General features: G+C 49.1%; 1 protein-coding gene across 1 annotated transcript in view; it reads right to left on the bottom strand.

The window, feature by feature from the left end:
* Positions 1–10,395: 10,395 nt before the first annotated feature.
* Positions 10,396–20,291, bottom strand: part of LOC144936326 (uncharacterized) — a 30,731-nt gene continuing 20,835 nt past the window's right edge. Inside the window, exons 14-21 of the mRNA XM_078863423.1 lie at positions 19,641–19,772; positions 19,145–19,504; positions 18,136–18,268; positions 17,759–17,895; positions 14,079–14,183; positions 12,923–13,132; positions 11,957–12,082; positions 10,396–10,934 (exon numbers count right to left, since the gene is read on the bottom strand). Of these exons, the coding sequence (XP_078719549.1) occupies positions 10,806–10,934; positions 11,957–12,082; positions 12,923–13,132; positions 14,079–14,183; positions 17,759–17,895; positions 18,136–18,268; positions 19,145–19,504; positions 19,641–19,772 (1,332 nt within the window). The 3' untranslated portion in view covers positions 10,396–10,805. The remainder of the gene's footprint in view (positions 10,935–11,956; positions 12,083–12,922; positions 13,133–14,078; positions 14,184–17,758; positions 17,896–18,135; positions 18,269–19,144; positions 19,505–19,640; positions 19,773–20,291) is intronic.

Raw genomic sequence — 20,291 nt, 5'->3', positions numbered from 1 at the left:
AATTAAAAGGAGACCTGATGGTTCAATGAGCCACTCTGTCTACAGGAAAGCCACCCATACGGATGCTTACCTAAAACCGGATTCCCACCACCATCCATCCCAGAAGAATTCCCTCATCAAGACTCTACAGCATAGAGCCTAATGCATCTCCGACCAGGAACACATTGCCAGTGAACTCAAGCACGTACGCCAAGCTCTTAAGGCTAATGGTTACTCCGACTACACAATCCGCAAAGCCATCACTCCAACCATCAAGAAGAATCCTGTTGAGGAGCCTTTCAAAACCATCACCTTACCCTACATTGCTAGGGTCACAAAAAATACCTCCAAAATCCTGATTAAGCACAAGATCCAGGTCCGATTCAACACAGTACATAAAATCTGTGATCTGGTCCCGTCTGTAAAAGATGTGGTTCCAGACATACAGTACCCTGGCGTCCACAAACTAAGCTGCCTCTGTGGTAGCAGTTACATTGGAGAAACCAAACGACGCCTCGGACCGCATCCGTGAACATAAAGCAGAGCTGAAACACGGTAGGACAAACACCTCAGCCGTGGCAGATCACTGTTACAATTCAGTGGGCTCACATGACATTGACTTCTCCAAGACAGAGGTTCTCTGCAAGCCATCTGGCTACCATGAGAGATTCGTTCATGAGGCGATCCACATATACAAACACAGAGACAATTTCAACCGAGAAGATGGATTCTGGCTCAGCAATCATTGGAAGGACGTAATAAACCATTTCGGATCTTAACGGATTGTGTTTCACGTTTACGGTGACTTTCAGACCGCAGTCCACTCACTGGCATTGACTATATATATTTTATTCTCCGCAGGGAATGGATTCTTTGCTCCGCTGCAAGTCTCGATCGACCACTCTCCCATTGACATATTTCGTTGCTTCCTCTTAGTACCTTTCACGCGACGGTAAATGGTATAGTGTATAGCAGTATAATAAATAGTATAAAAGTGTAATGTTTAATATAATGTATAAGGTAATATATAGTATCGTAATTGTATAGTGAATATACAGCAGTGTGGTATACAGTAGGGTGGGTAGAATAATAGTGTAATATTACAATGTATAGTCTAAGGTATAGGGTGGTGTATAGTAATGCAGTATATAATTTAATGTAGGGTTTGTCTATGGCAGTATATAGTACGGGGTAGACCCGTGTGATGTAAGAGAAAAAAGTTTAGCTGGAGGCATATTTCCCTTCTACGTGACTTTACCGAAAGAACCAAGAAGATGAATCCCTGCAGTCACGAAAGCTTTAAATCGAAATTGAATGTAAGGTATTTTAATAGTTTTAATGACTTGGTCAGTTTCAACTCTCGTGTTATTTGATTTGGTTTTGGCATTCAGTGCCCTAAACATGTCATTATTGTAACCGTTCAATTGCTGCGCTTTTTAACATGTGTAATGACCCCAGGAGACACGGTTCTTGCAATGATCTTTATTGAATACACGTGTAGGGCTGTTACGGGAGGGCTGTAAGTGCATACGATCCAATGGGTAACAAACACAGTGGGCGGAGTTACGGGAGTACACGGGGGGGGGGTGCCCGCAACGACGTCCGCGCCAGGCAGCCTGGGGGGGTTGGGATCCTGGTGAGGGGTATAAAGGGGGAGGACAGAGAGAGCTCGGGGCTCAGTCTGGGAACGAAGGAGGAAGAGTGAAGATCCTCTAGCTAGAGCCCTGGACTCCCCTCGACGCCGCCCTTGTCAGGGCTGCAGAGGATCGAGCCAGAGGCGTGGTTCCGTGAACCAGGGTTAGACCCTGGGACTCCGGAGACCGTAGCCCGACTCACCAGTGTCGGGCCAGTTAGCCTCCCCTAGCCCGTTAGTGGAGGACTTGGGGATAGGTGAGGTTAGCTAGGGGGTATCCCCAGTTATCCGGGTGAGGGGGCCGCTACCCCCTCTAGTGTTGTCCTGTACCGACAAGCTGAAATAAATATACGTGTGCCTCAACCTGGGTGTCCAGCGTCTTCACCGGTACTTCATCTGGTGTCAGAAGTACTACGGACATGGAAACACGTCAGACAGCTCGAGCCAGAGTACCGGAGGAGGACACTGCTGAAGTCGTTGAGCCCGAGGCGGCTCACCAAGACATGGCGCAGCCGGGGGCCGACGCGTTCCTACCGGGGCATCGGCATGAAGAGGGGCCGCAGCCAGACGCGCTACGGCTGGCTCACGAGAGACTGGCGGAGCTACTGTACGCCGCTGCCGCCACGCTGGAAAACATCACGCGGCTGGGGGCTGGTGGTCCACCACGGGGCGAGGGGAGTCGTCGACCTGAGCGCCTTCCCGCCATTTCTGAAGACTCCAACTTTGAATTTCCCGCCATCGTTACGGCAGCTGCGGAGGGCGTGGCCGGGCTCAACCTTGGGTCCGACACCGCTCTCGCTGGGACAGCTGCGTCATCTCCAGCGGAGGGAGCGTCATCACATCCGCGACAGGCGATTCCATCTGCCATTCGCGCCGACGCACAGCCGAGTCCCGGGGATAGCAGCCTACAGACTTCCAAGGCGAACGCTGCGCTGCAACAACGGCTGCCTCCGCTGAAAGAATTTGTTGGTGCAGAGGGCGACTGGGGCGGCTTCCAGCGACGCTTCATCGCCCACCAAGAAATGGCAAGGTGGTCCGACGATGAAGCCCTCTGCGCGCTGCCGGCGCTCCTCGACGCAGACGCGCTCGCCGCCCTCACATCGGCGCCGAAAGAGAAGCGGTCTACTCTGCCGAAGGCACTACAACTGCTGGCCGGGGTCTATGGACCTTCAGCGGAATGCAGAGAGCAGTTCTACGAGCGCAAGCGGGGTGAGAAGGAGTCGCCCCTGGCATACAGGACGAGCCTCCTAGCGCTGGCTAAGACGGCTTTTCCCCGTATGGACGACGATGGCGTGGACGCGATGGTCACGGAGAAAATACTCCTCCTGGCAGACGACCTGGACATCGCTGTCGTCGCACAGGAGGACGCCGAGATGACCTCTCTTCAGGCGGCGCGCCTCCTTCACGCCAACCTTCTGTCCCTGCGGCGGAAAGCCAGCAGGGCATCGGCAGGGCGTGCGGTGGCTGCAGCCACCCTTCCGACGGAGGAGCTCTTCGCCGTCGACCATCGACGGCAACAGGCGCAAGAAGTACGGTCGGCCCGGGACGGGTCAAGCCGTTTCAACCGCCCGTCGTCTCCACCGGGGCTCCCGCGGTGTTTCAACTGCGGCGTCCGGGGCCACGTCGCCTCGGGGTGCCGCTCTCCTCGACAGCGCGGGACGACGCCTCGACGGGACGCCGGGCCTCCTCCTCCCAAGCTCCAGCAACATGACCCGGCGAGTCGCGGCACCACACATGTTTGGCCAAAGCACCTACCCGTTGCACGCTCTCGCACCACAACAAACGGGGGGCCGATGTCGCGTTGCGAGGGGCCAACGCGGATCACTGCGGGGACTCAAATCGAGCCCAAACAGTGGTCCGTGTTGGCCCATCGCGTGGTAGCCGCGTCGTCAGGGTCGTCGGCCGTGGTCGGACACATTGACGGGGTAGAAGTACGCATCTTGGTCGATACGGGGGCATCGGCGACAATCATTTCGGAATTAATTTACAATATTCTGCCCGTACAAAGCCGGCCTTTACTGCCGGTTAACGTCCCATTCTATGCCGCTAACGGGGGCTCTCTCGGCATCATGGGACAGATTCGAGCGCAAATTTCTATTGGGGACATCAAATTGTCGGGGCCGATTTTCGTTTCCTCCTCGCTGGCGGTTCCGTGCCTGCTGGGGACGGATTTCTTAGGTAAAATGCCCATTCGTATTTTGATCGACCAAGGATGCATTGAGCTTCCATCGGGGCGGCGCATGGCGTTCCTGCCATCCCCTGCGGCGGCTCGGTCGGCGTTCGCGACGGTACCGGCGTTCGTCGTTAAAACTGTTCGTGTGCCGCCGGGAGCTCAAATGCTAGTGCCTCTGAAACTTCGTAAGCCCTTCGCTAAGGGCATAGGGGATCAGGGTGTTTTGCTGGGACCGTCTAGGGCCGGGGTTAATGGGCCTCATTTGATTCCGGCCCAGACCGTCGTAAGAGGGGACGGGGACCCTTTCATCGCGGTCCTCAATGTGGGATCGCAGACGGTGGTGGTTCCTCAAGGGACGGTGCTCGCTCACGCGACGCCAGTGCCCTGCGAGGAACCTGTCGCGAACCACGTTGGCACTGCTTCCCGGATGCTCCCACATTCAGACAGCGATGAAGGGTGGATCGACGCGCTTTGTGCGGGATCGACGGACCTGACAAATTCAGAGCGCCAACAGCTTAGAACGCTACTGAGGGAATTTTCCGACGTTTTCAGTCGAGATAAATATGATTTGGGTTGCACTCACCTGCTGCGTCACCATATTGACACGGGTGACAGCCCGCCAATTCGCCAAAATCCGTTTCGGTTAAGTCCCGCCGAAAAGGACCATGTCAAATCGGCTGTTGATGACATGTTAGCCGCCGACATCATTTCTCCCTCCACCAGCCCTTGGGGAGCGCCGATCGTCCTGGTTAAAAAACAGGACGGCTCGTTGCGGTTTTGCGTGGATTTTCGGCGCCTTAATAAAATTTCGGTTGCCGACGCATACCCGCTCCCACGGATGGACGAATCGCTGGACGCCTTGGCGGGAGCGCGATTCTTCTCCACACTAGATTTACTTTCGGGATTCTGGCAGCTTCCTCTGGACGATGATTCTAAGCCTAAAACTGCTTTCCGTACACCGCACGGCCTGTTCCAATTCAACCGGTTGCCGATGGGCTTACACTCAGCGCCGGCAACTTTCCAGCGATTGATGGAATTGGTTTTGGCTGGATTGCAATGGGAGTCGTGCCTGATTTATTTGGATGACGTTATTGTCTTTGGTAAAACTTTTGACGAACATCTCCAGAGGTTGCGGGCGGTTTTCCTAAAGATGCGGGCTGCTAATTTGAAATTTAAGCCCCAGAAATGCCATTTGTTACGCGAGTCGGTGCGTTATCTGGGGCACATCGTAGGGCGCTCGGGTATTGCTACCGATCCCGCCAAAACGCAGTGTGTCAGCTCCTGGCCGACTCCCACCACGGTGGGAGAGGTCAGGAGTTTTATTGGCTTCGCATCATATTACCGACGCTTCGTCGCTAATTTTGCAACGATTGCAAAACCCCTACACGCGTTAACATCTAAAGGGGTCCGGTTCCACTGGGGTCAGGATGAGGAAGCCGCTTTCTGCTCCCTTCGGGACGCGCTGGTGAAGGCTCCTCCCTTGATTTACCCAGATTTTTCGAGGCCGTTTTTGCTCGACACCGACGCGAGCAACACAGATATTGGAGGCGTGCTTTCCCAGGTGGTTGACGGCGTGGAACGGGTGGTCGCGTACGGCAGTCGGGTGTTGTCTCCAACGGAGCAAAGATATTGTGTCACCCGTAGGGAACTGTTGGCAATCGTCTATTTCATCCAACAGTATCGCCCATATCTGTACGGTCGGCATTTCACCGTCCGCACAGATCATGCGGCACTGCAGTACGCCCTGAAGGTTCAGCAGCCATCGGGACAATTGTCCCGATGGTTGGAGGTCCTCCAGGATTTCAGTTTTGAAACCACTTATCGTAAGGGCGTTCGCCACACCAACGCTGACGCTCTGTCGCGGATGCCAACCGCCTCCGAATGCGCATGCCTCCTGGGATCGGGGCGTTGCAAGCCAGTAGGGGACATGATGGTTCCGGTCCTGGCGGCGGCCGCCGACGATGAAACGGTAGTCCCCATTGATATCGCCGAACAGGGGAGAGATTCCCTGCTTGGATTGCCCGTTGATGAATGGGGGCGCCTCCAGTTGGAGGATGCCTCCCTCCTCGCGTTGCGTCGTCGCGCCGGGGAGAGGGGGCGTGTGACGGGTCATGCCGACGCATGGGAAACCCATGCGGGCTTGCTTATGCATTGGGACGGGAAATCCCAGCGTCACCGGCTGGTGGTCCCTTCTGGCCTACGGGGTAAGGTGGTGTGGGCTGCTCATGAGCGCCTCCTCCACCTAGGTACCCAGAAAACACTCGCCTTGCTCCAGCTGAATTTTTTTTGGCCGGGTATGACAAGGGATGTCGCTGATCTGTTGGCGGCATGCCCTCAGTGTGCGCAGCGCAAACCACCGGCACGGGAGTCGAACCCGCCCTTGCAATCCATCCAGGTCTCCAGAATAAATGAACTGGTCGCACTGGACATTCTGGGGCCATTCCCCGCCACCCCCAGGGGAAATAAATATTTGCTTACTGGGGTCGAATATTTTACGCGCTGGCCTATGGCCTGGCCCCTGGCGAATCAGTCGGCAGCAGCCATCGTCGACGCCTTTGTCCAAGGTTATGTCATGGACAAAGGTGCCCCGGAGCGGTTGTTGACCGACCAGGGTAGAAATTTTTCGGGGAAACTCCTAAAACAAGTCTGTGATCTCCTAGGAACGAAAAAAATTCGAACCTCTCCCTATCACCCGCAAACGGACGGGATGGTCGAGCGTCTGCATCGCACCATCACGTCTATGTTGTCGCAGCAAGTTTCGGACTCACAGGCTGATTGGGACTTACAAATTCAAGGGGTTCTAGCGGCATACAGATTGGCTCCCCATGCTGCGACGGGGTTTTCACCTTTCTTTCTTATGTATGGCCGCGAACCCGACCCACCTGTTCGGGCACAGCTGCAGATCCCCGTGCCGCTGGGCAAATCTAAATTGGACGATCACGTTAAATTTAACCTTGACAAACTGACTGAGGCGCGGGATGCGGCGAGGCTAAATTCTGACAGGCGTCAGAAGGCGAACGAGCGCCTCAGACTGGCTCGCGCGCACGTGCTGCAGTGGAAGCCGGGGGACAGGGCATGGCTGCACTGTCCCCAGGTACCACTCGCGACCTCCTCTAAACTCGTACGCCCGTGGCGGGGCCCCGTCGAGGTTGTTGAGGTTTTGAGGCCTCAGTGCGTTCGAATCCAATGGGGGAGGCGCCGGTGGTTTGTACACCCCTCTAGGCTGAAGCCGTTTGTTGCGGTGCGGGGGCCCACGCCACGCACGCGAGGCCAAGCATGTGGGGGGTCGACCGACTCGGAGGGTCCGTCGCTGCTCTCGCCTGATGTGTTGCCGGCTGTCCCATCCACAGGTGCACCGGGAATGACGGGCTCACGCCCTGGAACCCACACAGGTGATGCCGACAGTCGCGCGACTTCAATCGCGACCTCACCTCGAATGGGACAGCCGCCACCGGATGGTCCGCCGTCCGGGGTTGCCCCGTGTGACGGGCCTGCGGCAAGGACGCGCGCTAAAATGCGCAGACTCTTATAATATACAGCAGGAAGAAAAAGAAGAAAAAAAAAAAACTTTTTTTTTTATTTTCCTTCACGTGTCATGGTTACTGTATGCTGCGTCGGTGGTGTGCTCCTTGCACACTGTGTGTGCTGTGTTGTGTGGGCGCGGTGTGTGTGTTGTGGGTGCGTTGTGTGTCGTGGGTGTGCTGTGTGTGCTGGGGGGAGTTCCTGGCTAGTTGTATATACGTGCTTTTAAGGATTTCGTACTTATGCGGGGGGGGGGGGGTGCGTCGGACATTCCTTTCGGGGGTATGGTTGTTGTTCTTGTTGTTGTTCTTCAATTTGCATTTTGTTGAAAAAAAAATGAGGCACACACGGGGTCGAGGGGTAAATGTTCCTTTATTTGGAATTGTTGCAGCCGGGACGGCTGCGAGCTGTAATGGGGGGGGTGATGTAGGGCTGTTACGGGAGGGCTGTAAGTGCATACGATCCAATGGGTAACAAACACAGTGGGCGGAGTTACGGGAGTACACGGGGGGGGGTGCCCGCAACGACGTCCGCGCCAGGCAGCCTGGGGGGGTTGGGATCCTGGTGAGGGGTATAAAGGGGGAGGACAGAGAGAGCTCGGGGCTCAGTCTGGGAACGAAGGAGGAAGAGTGAAGATCCTCTAGCTAGAGCCCTGGACTCCCCTCGACGCCGCCCTTGTCAGGGCTGCAGAGGATCGAGCCAGAGGCGTGGTTCCGTGAACCAGGGTTAGACCCTGGGACTCCGGAGACCGTAGCCCGACTCACCAGTGTCGGGCCAGTTAGCCTCCCCTAGCCCGTTAGTGGAGGACTTGGGGATAGGTGAGGTTAGCTAGGGGGTATCCCCAGTTATCCGGGTGAGGGGGCCGCTACCCCCTCTAGTGTTGTCCTGTACCGACAAGCTGAAATAAATATACGTGTGCCTCAACCTGGGTGTCCAGCGTCTTCACCGGTACTTCACACGTACACATGACAGGTGAAGACCGGAACTCCAACAGCAGCCGCGCGAACCTCTCGTCTCGACCCCTTTTATCCTCAGCATGGCCACGCTCCTTCTCGATGGCTCTCAGTCCCTGATCCGCACCTGCTCCCTTCTACCCCTTGGCCACAGCCCCTATTCTCGATCGTTCCCGTTTGTCCATTAACCTGTCATTACCCTGTGTTCCCCCTAGTCTTCTCCCATGCTAATTCCCCTGTCATTACTCCCCAAGACCGCTCGTCCCCTGTCCCGTCTTAACACGTTTAATTTCCCTTCTCCAACTATCACCATCTGACACTTTCTTATCCCGATGTATGAGCGTCTTGATGAGAAAATGTCTGTGCGGGGTGATGGTGACTGCATTCAGATAGGTGCCAATGTGCATTATTTTGGTAAACGCTGTTATTTTACCATTTTGGCCGAGCCCAAGCAGAATAGGGAGCGTTCTGTCAACTTCAATTAACTGGATGGACGGGTTTTGTGAGTTGAGATGATTTAGAAAGTCTTTAAGTGTATCTTTGCCATGTGGCCAGACCACCAGTGTGCCATCCACATATCTAAACCAAGCAGAGGGTTTTAATGTGCTTGAAGCTATTACTTTTGTTTCAAAATCTTCCATGTACAAATTGGTAATCACAGGAAACAAAGTAGAGCCCATTGCTGCTCCTTCATTTTGTTTATAGAAATTATCTTTCCACAATAAATGTGTTCTTAAGACAGTGTTCAGCTAGTCATGCGATATGTTTTGCTAAACCTGTGTTCGTTACCAGAGTAGCAAGTACATTATTTGATTCGTTGACCGGAATCTTCGTCAACAGAGACGTCGCATTAAAACGTATTAGAATATATTTAGGGTCAAGCTAAAGATCTATAATTATATTTACAAATGTTGTGAGTTTTTAATGAACAAACAGGTCCTGCCGAAGTAGGGCTGTATTTGTTTAGTTAAGTATTGTGCTAATTTATGTGGCAGAGCCTATTGTACTATGGGTCTTAATGGGACATCGGGTTTGTGAATCTTTGGGAGCCCATAAAGTCTTGGTGGTTTTGACACCCTTAGTTTGATCAGGTATTGCTCTTCCTTGGGATTTGATGACTTTGCAATGATTGCCGTTGTCTTCCGTACCAAGGTGCTGGTTGGGTCTCGTTTAATTTTAAAGTAGACATCTTCAGAGTAAATCTTAGATTTTATTATAGTAATCCTCACGGGCATCACAACAGTTGATCGGCCCTTATCAGCAGCAAGAATTTGTATATCTTAGCATGGTTGGCTACGTAGAGTGCAAAATAAGTTCAACATACAGTTCAGAATCAGAATATTTTATACTCGAGGAATCCGATGAGCTATAAAGCTCTTTTTCACAGATGTCCAGTAGGGGAATGGGGTAAGAACGTTACAATAAATAATACAAAACATGACAGTTCATTTTTGCGGGCATAGAGACAGACACACAGACAGGGTAAGGCGGTGTTGTGGGTGAACGAGCGGGTGAGTAGGCGTGTGGGTAGGTGGAGTGGGTGAGTAGATGAGTGGATAGAGGAGTGGGTTAGTCTCACCTCGATGTCTCACGGTCTTTTGAAGCTAATTTAATGGGGCTCTGATGATGCAAAATCACCATCAGCAGCATGAGCAATTATCACCACTTGCTACTACTAATTGTGCTGCTGGTGATCATGATGTTGCCGATGGTGGAACAGCAGAAGCATCATCAGCGAGTAATGATGCAGAATTATCAACATCACTTACTGCTGTTGATGATTTGGTATTCTCAGCATAATCATCATGTGCTGCTGCTGTTGGTGAATCTCAATCATATGCTGATACAAAACTCATCATTGCTTGAACCTGATGATGATGGAACAAGCAGAAGCATCCTCAAAAACACCACATTCTGCTGATATACAGGTACAGCAGCAGTATCACAGTAATCAGCTGCTGCTGCTACGGATGCATTTAGCAGGCGTCCATGTTGGTTAATTAATTTATCAGGCACAGAGAGACCACAGAGACCCACCCCAGGACCGAACCTTCTAAATAATGCAACCATTCGCTTTCTTACAAACGCTTCGATCCTTACGCAGTTCCCAGAGAACACAGCACATAAAATAAAATCAACGTTTTATTTGTACAGTTAACAAGTCACATCCACGCAGCTTGCATTACACAATCTGAAATATAAATTCCAATGCAATGTCAGGATCAGTATCAAATTAAATGTCTGCATATTCAAAACCCTTTGGTCTAATACACCATGCTTGGTTTGTAAAGCTCCAAACACGATAAAAAAATACAATTTCTCCAGCCTGCCAATAGCTGTACACTCCCCATGAGTTCAAAACAAACTCACAGAATTTTAACACATGAACATGGGGCTCCATTTAAGTGTTGACGAATGTAACATTTTTTCAGATTTTTCCATGATAATTTGGCAAGGTATCCATGAACAAATGTGGGACATAGCCAAGGTGATGCAAAGTGATTATCATAATGTCAATCTATCCTGTTGTCTTCACATTTACAAATTAGTGCTTTTTCTGGGTTTTTACAGCTTTGTTGGATGCTCCCAATACGATTCGGCGCAGGGGTTTTAGTTGACGATTCACCTTTGGAGTGATTGGCACCTGGAAAGCCACACTCTGCCGCCTCAAAGCCTGCAAGGGAGAATTCAGAGGATGACATGTTGCCTTCATGATACATGCTTGTGTATAAATGAATCAGTGAATACATGTTCTAGTGCGAGTCAAGCTAGTCGCCAAACTCTTGGGTGTGGCCTGGATCCACTGCAAACAGAAGGGCCTTGGAAGACTTTGGTCAATGTCTGGCAGATCAGCAAGAACAACGACCCAAAACATCTGGCAAGCTATGTTCATGCACGACTCTTTGTACAATTCTATATGGTAGTCAATTTAAAGTGGTTTCTCACCCACAAATGGCTCAAACGAGCATGGGAAGTTCAATCCATAAGAATACCACTTTTATAAAAATGCATTACATTTTCAAAAATAGTCAGTCTTGTATTAAGTTGCTCAAAGATAACGAATTATAAGTGCCACTTTAGAGTACGTTATGACAAGCATGTTGTAGCTCTAATGACACCACACAATTATATATGATACACAGACCCATTCCTGAGCATACATTTCTTGAAGTGGCTAATAGTAGTGAGTTTTCTCAAATCACATAAGCCTGGTGGAAGTGACGCTCAGTCAAAGCGATTGAGTTGTGATCTGCTAGCTGTGGATTTGTTTTCCACTGATACTTCTGTTCCATTAGATACAATGGCAGCAGGATGATGTGTGCTTCACAGCAAAAAGGACATCGGTACACAATTCCTGAGTATGTATGTTCTCCCCCTGTTCTGCATGGTTGTCATCCAGCTTCTACGGTTTCCTCCCATATTTAAAAAAACATTGAACATAACTGGTGTTTGCCAAACAACCCAATGCTAAGAATATCCTGCAAATTACTTGATTAAGAATACAGAGAGCAACATCATTGACCTTTTCTGTGAACACTTGGCAGGACATTTGTGGGAAAGAGCTTTATAGCTCATCGGATTTCTCTAGTATAAATATTCCAATTCTGAAAAAGGGTTGAGATTTTGAGACTTTCCTGGGTTGATAAGTAGTCGGCACCATGAACATGTGGAGCGATGGGTGGGGGGATGAGGTACCTCGATATTTGTAGAGTCTGACTCCTCTGGGATGATGTTTTCAAATGACTCAAAGCCTCCACTGCCTTGGTTTTCTGATTCTGCACAATAAGTTTTGGATATACTTGCCCCTTGAAATCGTTTGTTCTGTACAAATAAACATTCAACACAAAGCAAATGAGTAGTGAAGCACGGCATTATTTCTATATGGTCAAAATGCGAATGTTTGCTTACAAACTACATGAAGATATCGTCGCATGTTCACTCAGTGCAGTCTACTTTTACATTTTGCTGCTCAAGGAAAGAAAGCGTTTTGTGATATTACTGAACAGTTTATTGTATTAGACTGAACTTGTAGACATTTGTCTTACTCAATGCATCCCTATTTGTTCAACTCTTGGGTCCACTCCAATGACATGCCTGATACATTGTGATGTGGTTGGTTCACATACCACGCCTTCAATTAGCATGGCTGGCTGCGTACGGTGCGAAAGAAGTTCAGCATACATACACTTGTCCTTGATTCTTTGCAATGACAATAAAATATCTGGTCAGATAATAATAGACATACTGATTCTTAGTTCAATTTCTCCAGTCTATTATTTATTTATTACACACGTTTACCTAAAAAAGCGTTTACTTTCATAACTTTTTAAGGAGGTCCCTGAAGTTTATGCAGTCGGGCCATATTCAAACTGATTAATTTGCACGTAATTTTTCATATTTGGACCAGGACACCATAAAAAAATGCCTACTCTTATGAATTACATCACGAGATCATTAATGTAAACTGTGAAATGGAGGGCGCATGTTGTTTTATGGTTAATACACCAGCAGTGACAACCAGTGAACCTATGCAACAAGTGGTGAACGCGATACCGGTGGTCCATGTCACTGCACAAGCTTTGTGAAAGTCTCAACACGATCTAACACCTGCGCGGATGAACGGACATTGCTGTTTTATAGAATATCGTGGATATCACCGACCTGCAGTGAACACTGCCCTGAAGATGCAGGGCGTTTCTTGGAGAAGGTAGCGGCCTGTGAAGGAGGGCCTCTCTTCTCCCTGGCCGTGTCCGAGCGTAAAGTGGCCGTGTTGGTGGCCGGCCTTCTGTCCACTGTGGACTTGAGCGACCACAAGCCGGGGGGACTCACGTGACCCCTGGGCACCAAGGTGAACCGTCGTGGAGCCAAGCTCTGCCGTCACAAGGCATGCACACATGTTCCGTGGGGTCACCCAACAATATGTACCAGTTAAGGTTCTTACTGTGAAAATTAGTTTTTATTTTTCATTGTCCGTTTTTTTATTTTTACTGTTCCCTCATATAGAATCACACATGCACAGCCTTAACCAGTGCCACTGTGGCTAGAGCATTTAACTCAACGTTGAAGGTTCAAATCCTGGTCACGGGTCAACTCAGCAAATCATCACCTTGGGATCAATAAAATAGGTACCACTTTTTGTGGGCAGTCAACAATGGTCATTTGCCTCTGTGGCCCAATCAAAATTCAGTGAAACCTCTCAAAGCCAGACTAATTTGGGGCAGAGCAATTCTGGTTATGGGGGATGTCTGACTGAGTAATTAAATAAGGACACCATTACTACGCTTTGATAAACTTTGTATAAACGAACAATCACCACATTCCATTTCCACTAATTAACGCCATAAGATTAACTTCCATATTTGACATTAACAATTGAAAAATACTTAAAATATCTCATCCAATTCATAGTTTCTTTTGGGTTAGACTGTATCTGTAATGTACATTTTGAACTGTAACTCATGATTGCAGTCAATAATATCGAGCTGTCATGTGGAAAAATATGCTAATTTATTTAGTTATTCAGCAAAATCGGCTTGTTGACTAACCAAATGGGTGAAGGGTTATGTTAAAATATTGGTATAAACCCCTACAAGGATCTAACCCAAAATAAATTACTGTCATGCAGTGATTATTCCTGCTCACAGCCAACATCAGTGACGAATATATTAACCGGTCCTGGGCCTCTCCTAGGACAATTCAGCCATAAATGAGTACCTGATGCTGCATTTAAACATCAGTACTGGGGAGACAAAAGCGTCCGGGCATTGTTGTTTGCCACATCACGCCCTCATGCGCAGTGTCGGAGCAAAATGTGAACCTGTGAATGTCTTTCTTGCCCAGTGCAGCTCAACATGGAAGCTCTGCGCAGCGTCTCCACGGGGTCGCCCTGTTTCATTTGCTCATCTGTCGTCTGTACACATGTCTACAAACACACAAACATGCAGCCTCGTCACCACAACAGCCCCCACCTACCCACATGGTGAAGGACAGATACAAACAAACGGAAACATGGTGTCAGTTTCTTGGATGAACAAAAGCATAGTTATAACGACGTTAATTGCAGTCGCGCTGGCTTCCTACAAGAAATCAAACTTATTTGTTGCGTATGTGAAGTTTAAGCCCATAATGTTAAACATCCCAATATACGTGTCTAATTTATTATGCATATGTAATGACAATAGAGCCTGCATGTGGTGTGAGGGGACTAGTGGCCACAGGAGGTAATGACAGGGGAGTCAGCTTGCAGTGCGAATGGACTAGTGGCCACAGGAGGTAATGACAGGGGAATCAGCCTGCAGTGCGAATGGACTAGTGGCCACAGGAGGTAATGACAGGGGAGTCAGCTTGCAGTACGAATGGACTGGTGGCTACAGGAATGTTCGAGAAGGGAGCGTGGTCAGGTGACGGAAGAGAACGGTAGAGTCTGCTGGTAGAGGGAGCGTCCCGAGTCAGCGAGAATGATCGAGTAGGGCGGCGTGGCCTCGTGTTGATATATAAAAGAGATGCGCTGGAGACTCGGGGCTTTTACAGTGGGATCTCCGCCTGATGTCAAGTGAACGTGTGTTCAATAAAGTGCCATCTCAAGAGAAGTGTGTCAAGTCCTCATCGTATATATAAAAGTCTCCACGCGCTCGCGCTTGCGGGGGATTTGGCTCTTGGACGGTGAGCTTCACGTAGAAAAAAAATTGACAGGCGGCACGCCCTAAGCCCCGCGGTGGGAATAGGCTATTCTGTTTTCCCATCCGTAAACTTTCAAGTAGTTTAATGAACGCATTTGTGCCGTTTCTATTATTAATTATTTACTTATTGCACGCCGTCGACCGTACCAAGTGACGACAATTGCATGGGGGGGGGGGGGGCGGACCCTGCCAAGTCATGCGCGTTCGCTTCAGCTCACGGGGGACATTTTATTTTACGCGTTTAACATGGAATAGATATACACATCATGCTGCCGATTTCTCTTCACAGTGTGATGTTCTCTTCCCCCCCCCCACCCCAATGCGTGCAGTTACTGATATAAAGTCCTTAGATATTAATTTAATATTATTAAAGCGGTTACATAGTTTTATTATGGCGAGGGCAGGGGGATGGTGGGGGGGGGGTAGCGGCCCAGCTCGCAGCCTGGCAATGTCTCACCTCCTCCGGCTTGCCAATCTAGGCGAGGCCGCGGGCTCTGCACGAGACGAGGCGTCACCACGCCAATGTAAAGTACAATTTTATTCAATCTTTCGCTAAGAACTCAGGTTTATTGTTTACAATTATTAAACAAATACTATTACAAATATTACAATGATAATGTTTGTGTGCACATAACAACTCTGCTTCATTCTTTACTATTATGAAACTAATAAGTTGCCTAATACTCTATTACTATTATAATGTTCGTGTGCAGAAACTACATGCGTGCGCCTAAACTCGATGTCTGTGTGTGTGAGTCCATATGTGTTTGTGTGCGTGTAAGTCGATGGGTTTCTATGTGTGTGGGTCCATGTCTGTGTGTAAGTCCATGTGTGTGTCTGTCTTTTTCAAACGGACAACGCCCCGTGTGTGTGTACGTACAAGTGTTTGTGTGTGTGTGTCAGTCCATTTGTGTGCGTATCTGTCGCTGTGTGTGTGTTAGTCCACATGTGTGTGTTAGTCCATACGTGTGTGTTTCACTCGATGTGTGTAAGTCAATGCGTGTGTGTGAGTCGATGTGTGTACATGGCTCCATCTGAGTGTGTAAGTCAATGTGCGTTTGTGTGTCTATGTGTCAGTCGATGTGTGTGTGTTAATCCATGTGTGTGTATCTAAAGTAGATGTCTGTGTGTCACAGTACATATGTCTATGTGTGTGTAGGGCAATGTGTGCGTCAGTCTATGTATGTGTGTGTAAGTCCATGTGTTTGTGTGTGTGAGTCGATATGTCTGTGTGTGTCAGTCCATGGCTGTCTGTGTTAGTCGCTTTGTGTGCATGCCTCCATGTCAGTCAGTGTAAGTCCATTTCTTTGCGTGTCTGTAGGTCCATGTGTGCGTGTGAGTGAATGTATGTGCTTTATTGACCTGCTCAAGGCCTACGATACCATCAGTAGGCCTGGACTCAGGGTTGTTCTTCATGCTTTCGGAGTCCCTCAAACTTTGCTCATGATCCTTAAGAACCTTCATGATGGTGAGCGGCCCCGCGTCAAACTACATGGCCGTCAGTCGGAGCCATTCCCTCTACACCTTAGGGTGTGACAGGGATGTCCTCTGGCTCCACATTATTTAACATATCTTTTGACCACGTAGTTCGTGAAGCCTTCAATGGCTGTTCCCGAGGAATTACCATATGGTACAGATACAATGGAAGGCTGATCGATGCCCGGGTGCGGTCAAGGGATGCCTCCCTATTGCTCAACCATGTTATGTATGCCGATGCTCTGGTGATTGCTGCTCACTGCGGCTGAACCTGGAGCTTGCCACTAAGAGGTGGGGCCTTACCATCAGCCCCACCAAAACTAAGCACCTGCCTGGGTATTTTGTACCATCGAACAATCCACCCCCACAACTCACAATTGGTGATGCGGTAGTTGTGGAGAGATTGCCGAGATTCCCATACCTGGCCAGTGTGCTCATGACCGGCTCCGGTTTAACAGCAGAAGTCTCACTCCAAATCAGTCGAGCGCCATTATCTTTTCATCGGCTGCGTTACGCTGTGTGGAAGCTACCTGGTCTTTCGCTCCGCATGAAGCTCCAGGTCTTCTCGGCCACGGTAATTCCCTCCCTTCTCTACGCTTGCGAAACATGCACCCCCCTAATGGAACATCTTCGCCAGTTAGAAACATTTAGGCTGGCCTGCTAACGATCCTTTCCTGGATTTAACCATATATGTGTGTGTGTGCGTCTAAGTTGATGTGTTTCTATGTGTGTGGGTCAATGTCTGTGTGTAAGTCCATGTGTCTATCTTCCTTTTTTGCCCGAGCAACGCCGGGTACTTACCGCTAGTTACACATATATTGCATAAAGAGTATCAACATTGGTTAATGTTTTTGACAATATTCATCATTCAAAGCTAAATTGTGATTTTTAAAAGCTCAAGGCCAAATGTCTAACATGCTCAACTACTAACTATATAATAAGCAGCTGATCATATGTTTGTATGCAAGTATGGCGCAATCCTAGACTAATGTTCTGTGCCCGATACGGTTTTCCCAAAGTCCACAGCCCATTAAGAACGTATAGGAAGTTCTGGAGTGTATATTGTGAATGCTATCTTGCCAAACTTTACTTTGACATAAGGGCAAATATTAAGGGAAAAATAAGACATTATATTCATTTACTAACACATTTTAAAACTAATATACAATTCTGTATCAATTCACTGCTGGATGGTCTCCCATATGGTGTGTCAGTCATGGGTGATGTTTTCCATACTTCACCACGCTGGTCATTGTGGGTTGTAGAAAGGGATATCCTTGAAATAAGCACAATTGTTTATCAGTCACAGTGGCTTGAGTGCGGAGTGTGCGGTGCCACTCACCTGTGTCTCCACTGGGTAGGAAGACTTCATGTGCGGGGCACAGCGCATGTTCCTCGACTGCAGCTCCGCAATGCGTCCACTTATATCATCCTCCTCCTCATCCGCAATGGAGCCCAGCTCAAACGACGTGTCCTTGCCTGCCACGCACATGCTGAGTATTAGTTTTATTACTTTCGGTCTTAGTTCTCCCAGTTTAGAAAAGTGACACAGCCCAGCGGTAAGATGATCGCCGCTTGTTACGGAGGTTTGCAGTTTGAACTGGATCATCACCTTAATCAATACTGCAGTATTTATAAAATGTGAATGGGGTAATGCTGAAAAAATGACTAAGTGCGAGCAGAATAAATCCAGCCACGGTGAATGAATGCAAGCCAAACCAGCACTACTCTTGTGCCCCTGCACCCCGCTGGGCACTGTACACGCCGTTCGCTCGGCCAGCAGAGAATCACGTGTAGACCCGGCACCCCAGACCTGGGTAGTGTCGCACTCCTGAGGGTCTCTGCTCGATTCCTAAAACAGAATTCCAGTTACACACACATACTGACATTGCTTCCCACAGCCACAACAGCTGCAATTCGCCACTGAGTGGCAGTTATGTCACCAGGAAGCTTATGCCAGGATAGGTGCACTTTGAGGTCATGTGAAGTGTCAAAGGCTCACTGACAGATGACAGCATAGACCCAGGTGGTTTGGGTTGACTGCTGAGATAACTGACAGATGCTCAACCTGTGATCCCTACTGTGCAAACTTGCTGCGTTTTAGCCGTTTGCCTCTTGTTTTATTGGAGGGCGACTGCCTCCAACTGCCCTCTAGCATCCTTCATGCGCCTTTTCTACAGAGGCTGACCACGCTGGTACCAGTCATTGGCAATTCCACACCGTGTTAAAAAATCCACTCAGCTTCGCATTATTCTGTACCACAGCCCATCTCTTATCTAGCCCGTGCTGCTTGGGCATGTGGTGACTGGGCATGCCTCTACATGAGCCAGCCAACGCAGCTTTGCCTACCTGCCGGAGCTCAATGATGGGACTGTGTCCAGAACTTTCAAGGATCTGTGAGCTCGTCATGCAATCCAGCCTGGTTAATCCCAGGATGGGTTGTAGGGAAACCAGGCTGAATGTTTAAAACCAGTGTAGAATCTCTTATAAAGGGGTCCACGTTTATCAAGCAAAGAGAAGGGAGGGTATAACTGTGTCCTGCCCAAGAAAACTACATTTTTTGACAGTGAATAGAAAAACAATCCAAAAATATGAGACGAAAAAAGTCTCAGAAATTAAAACGAAACTCTTGACGAAAAGCACGCAGATCTATTGCAAAAGGACAAACTTATTTGAAGGACACTGTGAACGAAGGAATTAATGAAAGCCGCCTCATCATTGTGCGCACCTTGTTCATGTAGATGTGAATGATCTGTTTGGAGCAGTGGTGCTCCACCGTGCCCGACTCGTCTAGGGAGTCTGTACTCAGCTCATCGCTCTCCTTCCGCCGGGCGGCAGTGCTCCCATTGCGCTTGCTAGTGCCGCAGCCTCTCGCAGACACTTGGGCATTCTCCAATTCAGCCTGCCCCTTACCACCTGCTACTGAAGTGAAAGTCGCACCATCACCCCCACTGGCCTTAACCGACGTGAGGCGGTCACGGCTTGCCCTGCACACAACTTTATCAGTGCCGTGGGAGTCAGCGGACACCCTGCAATCCATATCCGTGGACGGGAGACGCAACTTCTTGCCGACTCCGGCAGACACCATCTGCCAAAAATACAATGGTAATTAAAAGCTGAGGCTTCAAGATTGGACGGCATTCAGTAATGACTTGAACTGCACCGATCGGGCGAAGCAGATTGGAATGTGCTTAGCTGAATAGAATGTTATAGGACCTGCTCACCTGTGATTTTATGTTCTGGATAAGCCAATCCTTGTTGGCCGAATCCCTCTGGCTCTCAGCCAGTTCGCACTGCAAGCTCCGACACAGCTTTTGGCTTTGCTCCAGGCTAACTGACCATCTCTGCTCTTTGACCTAAAATCACACACGCTACAGAGATTAGGTCCAAAACACATTGCAAGAACACATGCACGGCATATTCAATGGTTCTTTCGGTAAAGTCAAGTAGATAGAAAAAAAAATTAAGTGAATACAAATATCATGACGTTTCGATCGCAACAAAAGCGGTCGTCATCAGGAAAAAGGGGTTAGCCTCTAAAGGCAAACTGTTTGTAAAGGTTTGGAGATGGGCGTAGCCCAAGTGTCTCAGCAGCACGAGCAACATGGGCGGGGCAGCAATGCCAATGCAGCAACAATGCCAATGCAGCAACAATGCCAATGCAGCAACAATGGCAATGCAGCCAAGGGCCGACAGGAAATCACTACATCCCGCTCCACACACCACACTGCTGATGGTGAAGGTTGATTGACAAGAAAACACAAGTCAAGTCATGACCCAAAGTGGTTGATGACATATTTTCAAGGATTGCTGAGTCTGTGTGCCGTTAATCTTATTTTTTTAAATCCCACATGAGTAGAAAGGTTGTTTTCTAT

The sequence above is a fragment of the Lampetra fluviatilis genome, chromosome 15, assembly GCF_964198595.1.
Source record: "Lampetra fluviatilis chromosome 15, kcLamFluv1.1, whole genome shotgun sequence".
NCBI classification, from domain to species: domain Eukaryota; kingdom Metazoa; phylum Chordata; class Hyperoartia; order Petromyzontiformes; family Petromyzontidae; genus Lampetra; species Lampetra fluviatilis.
Note: the sequence above shows the minus strand (reverse complement) of the source record. Positions and strands in the feature narration are given on the sequence as shown.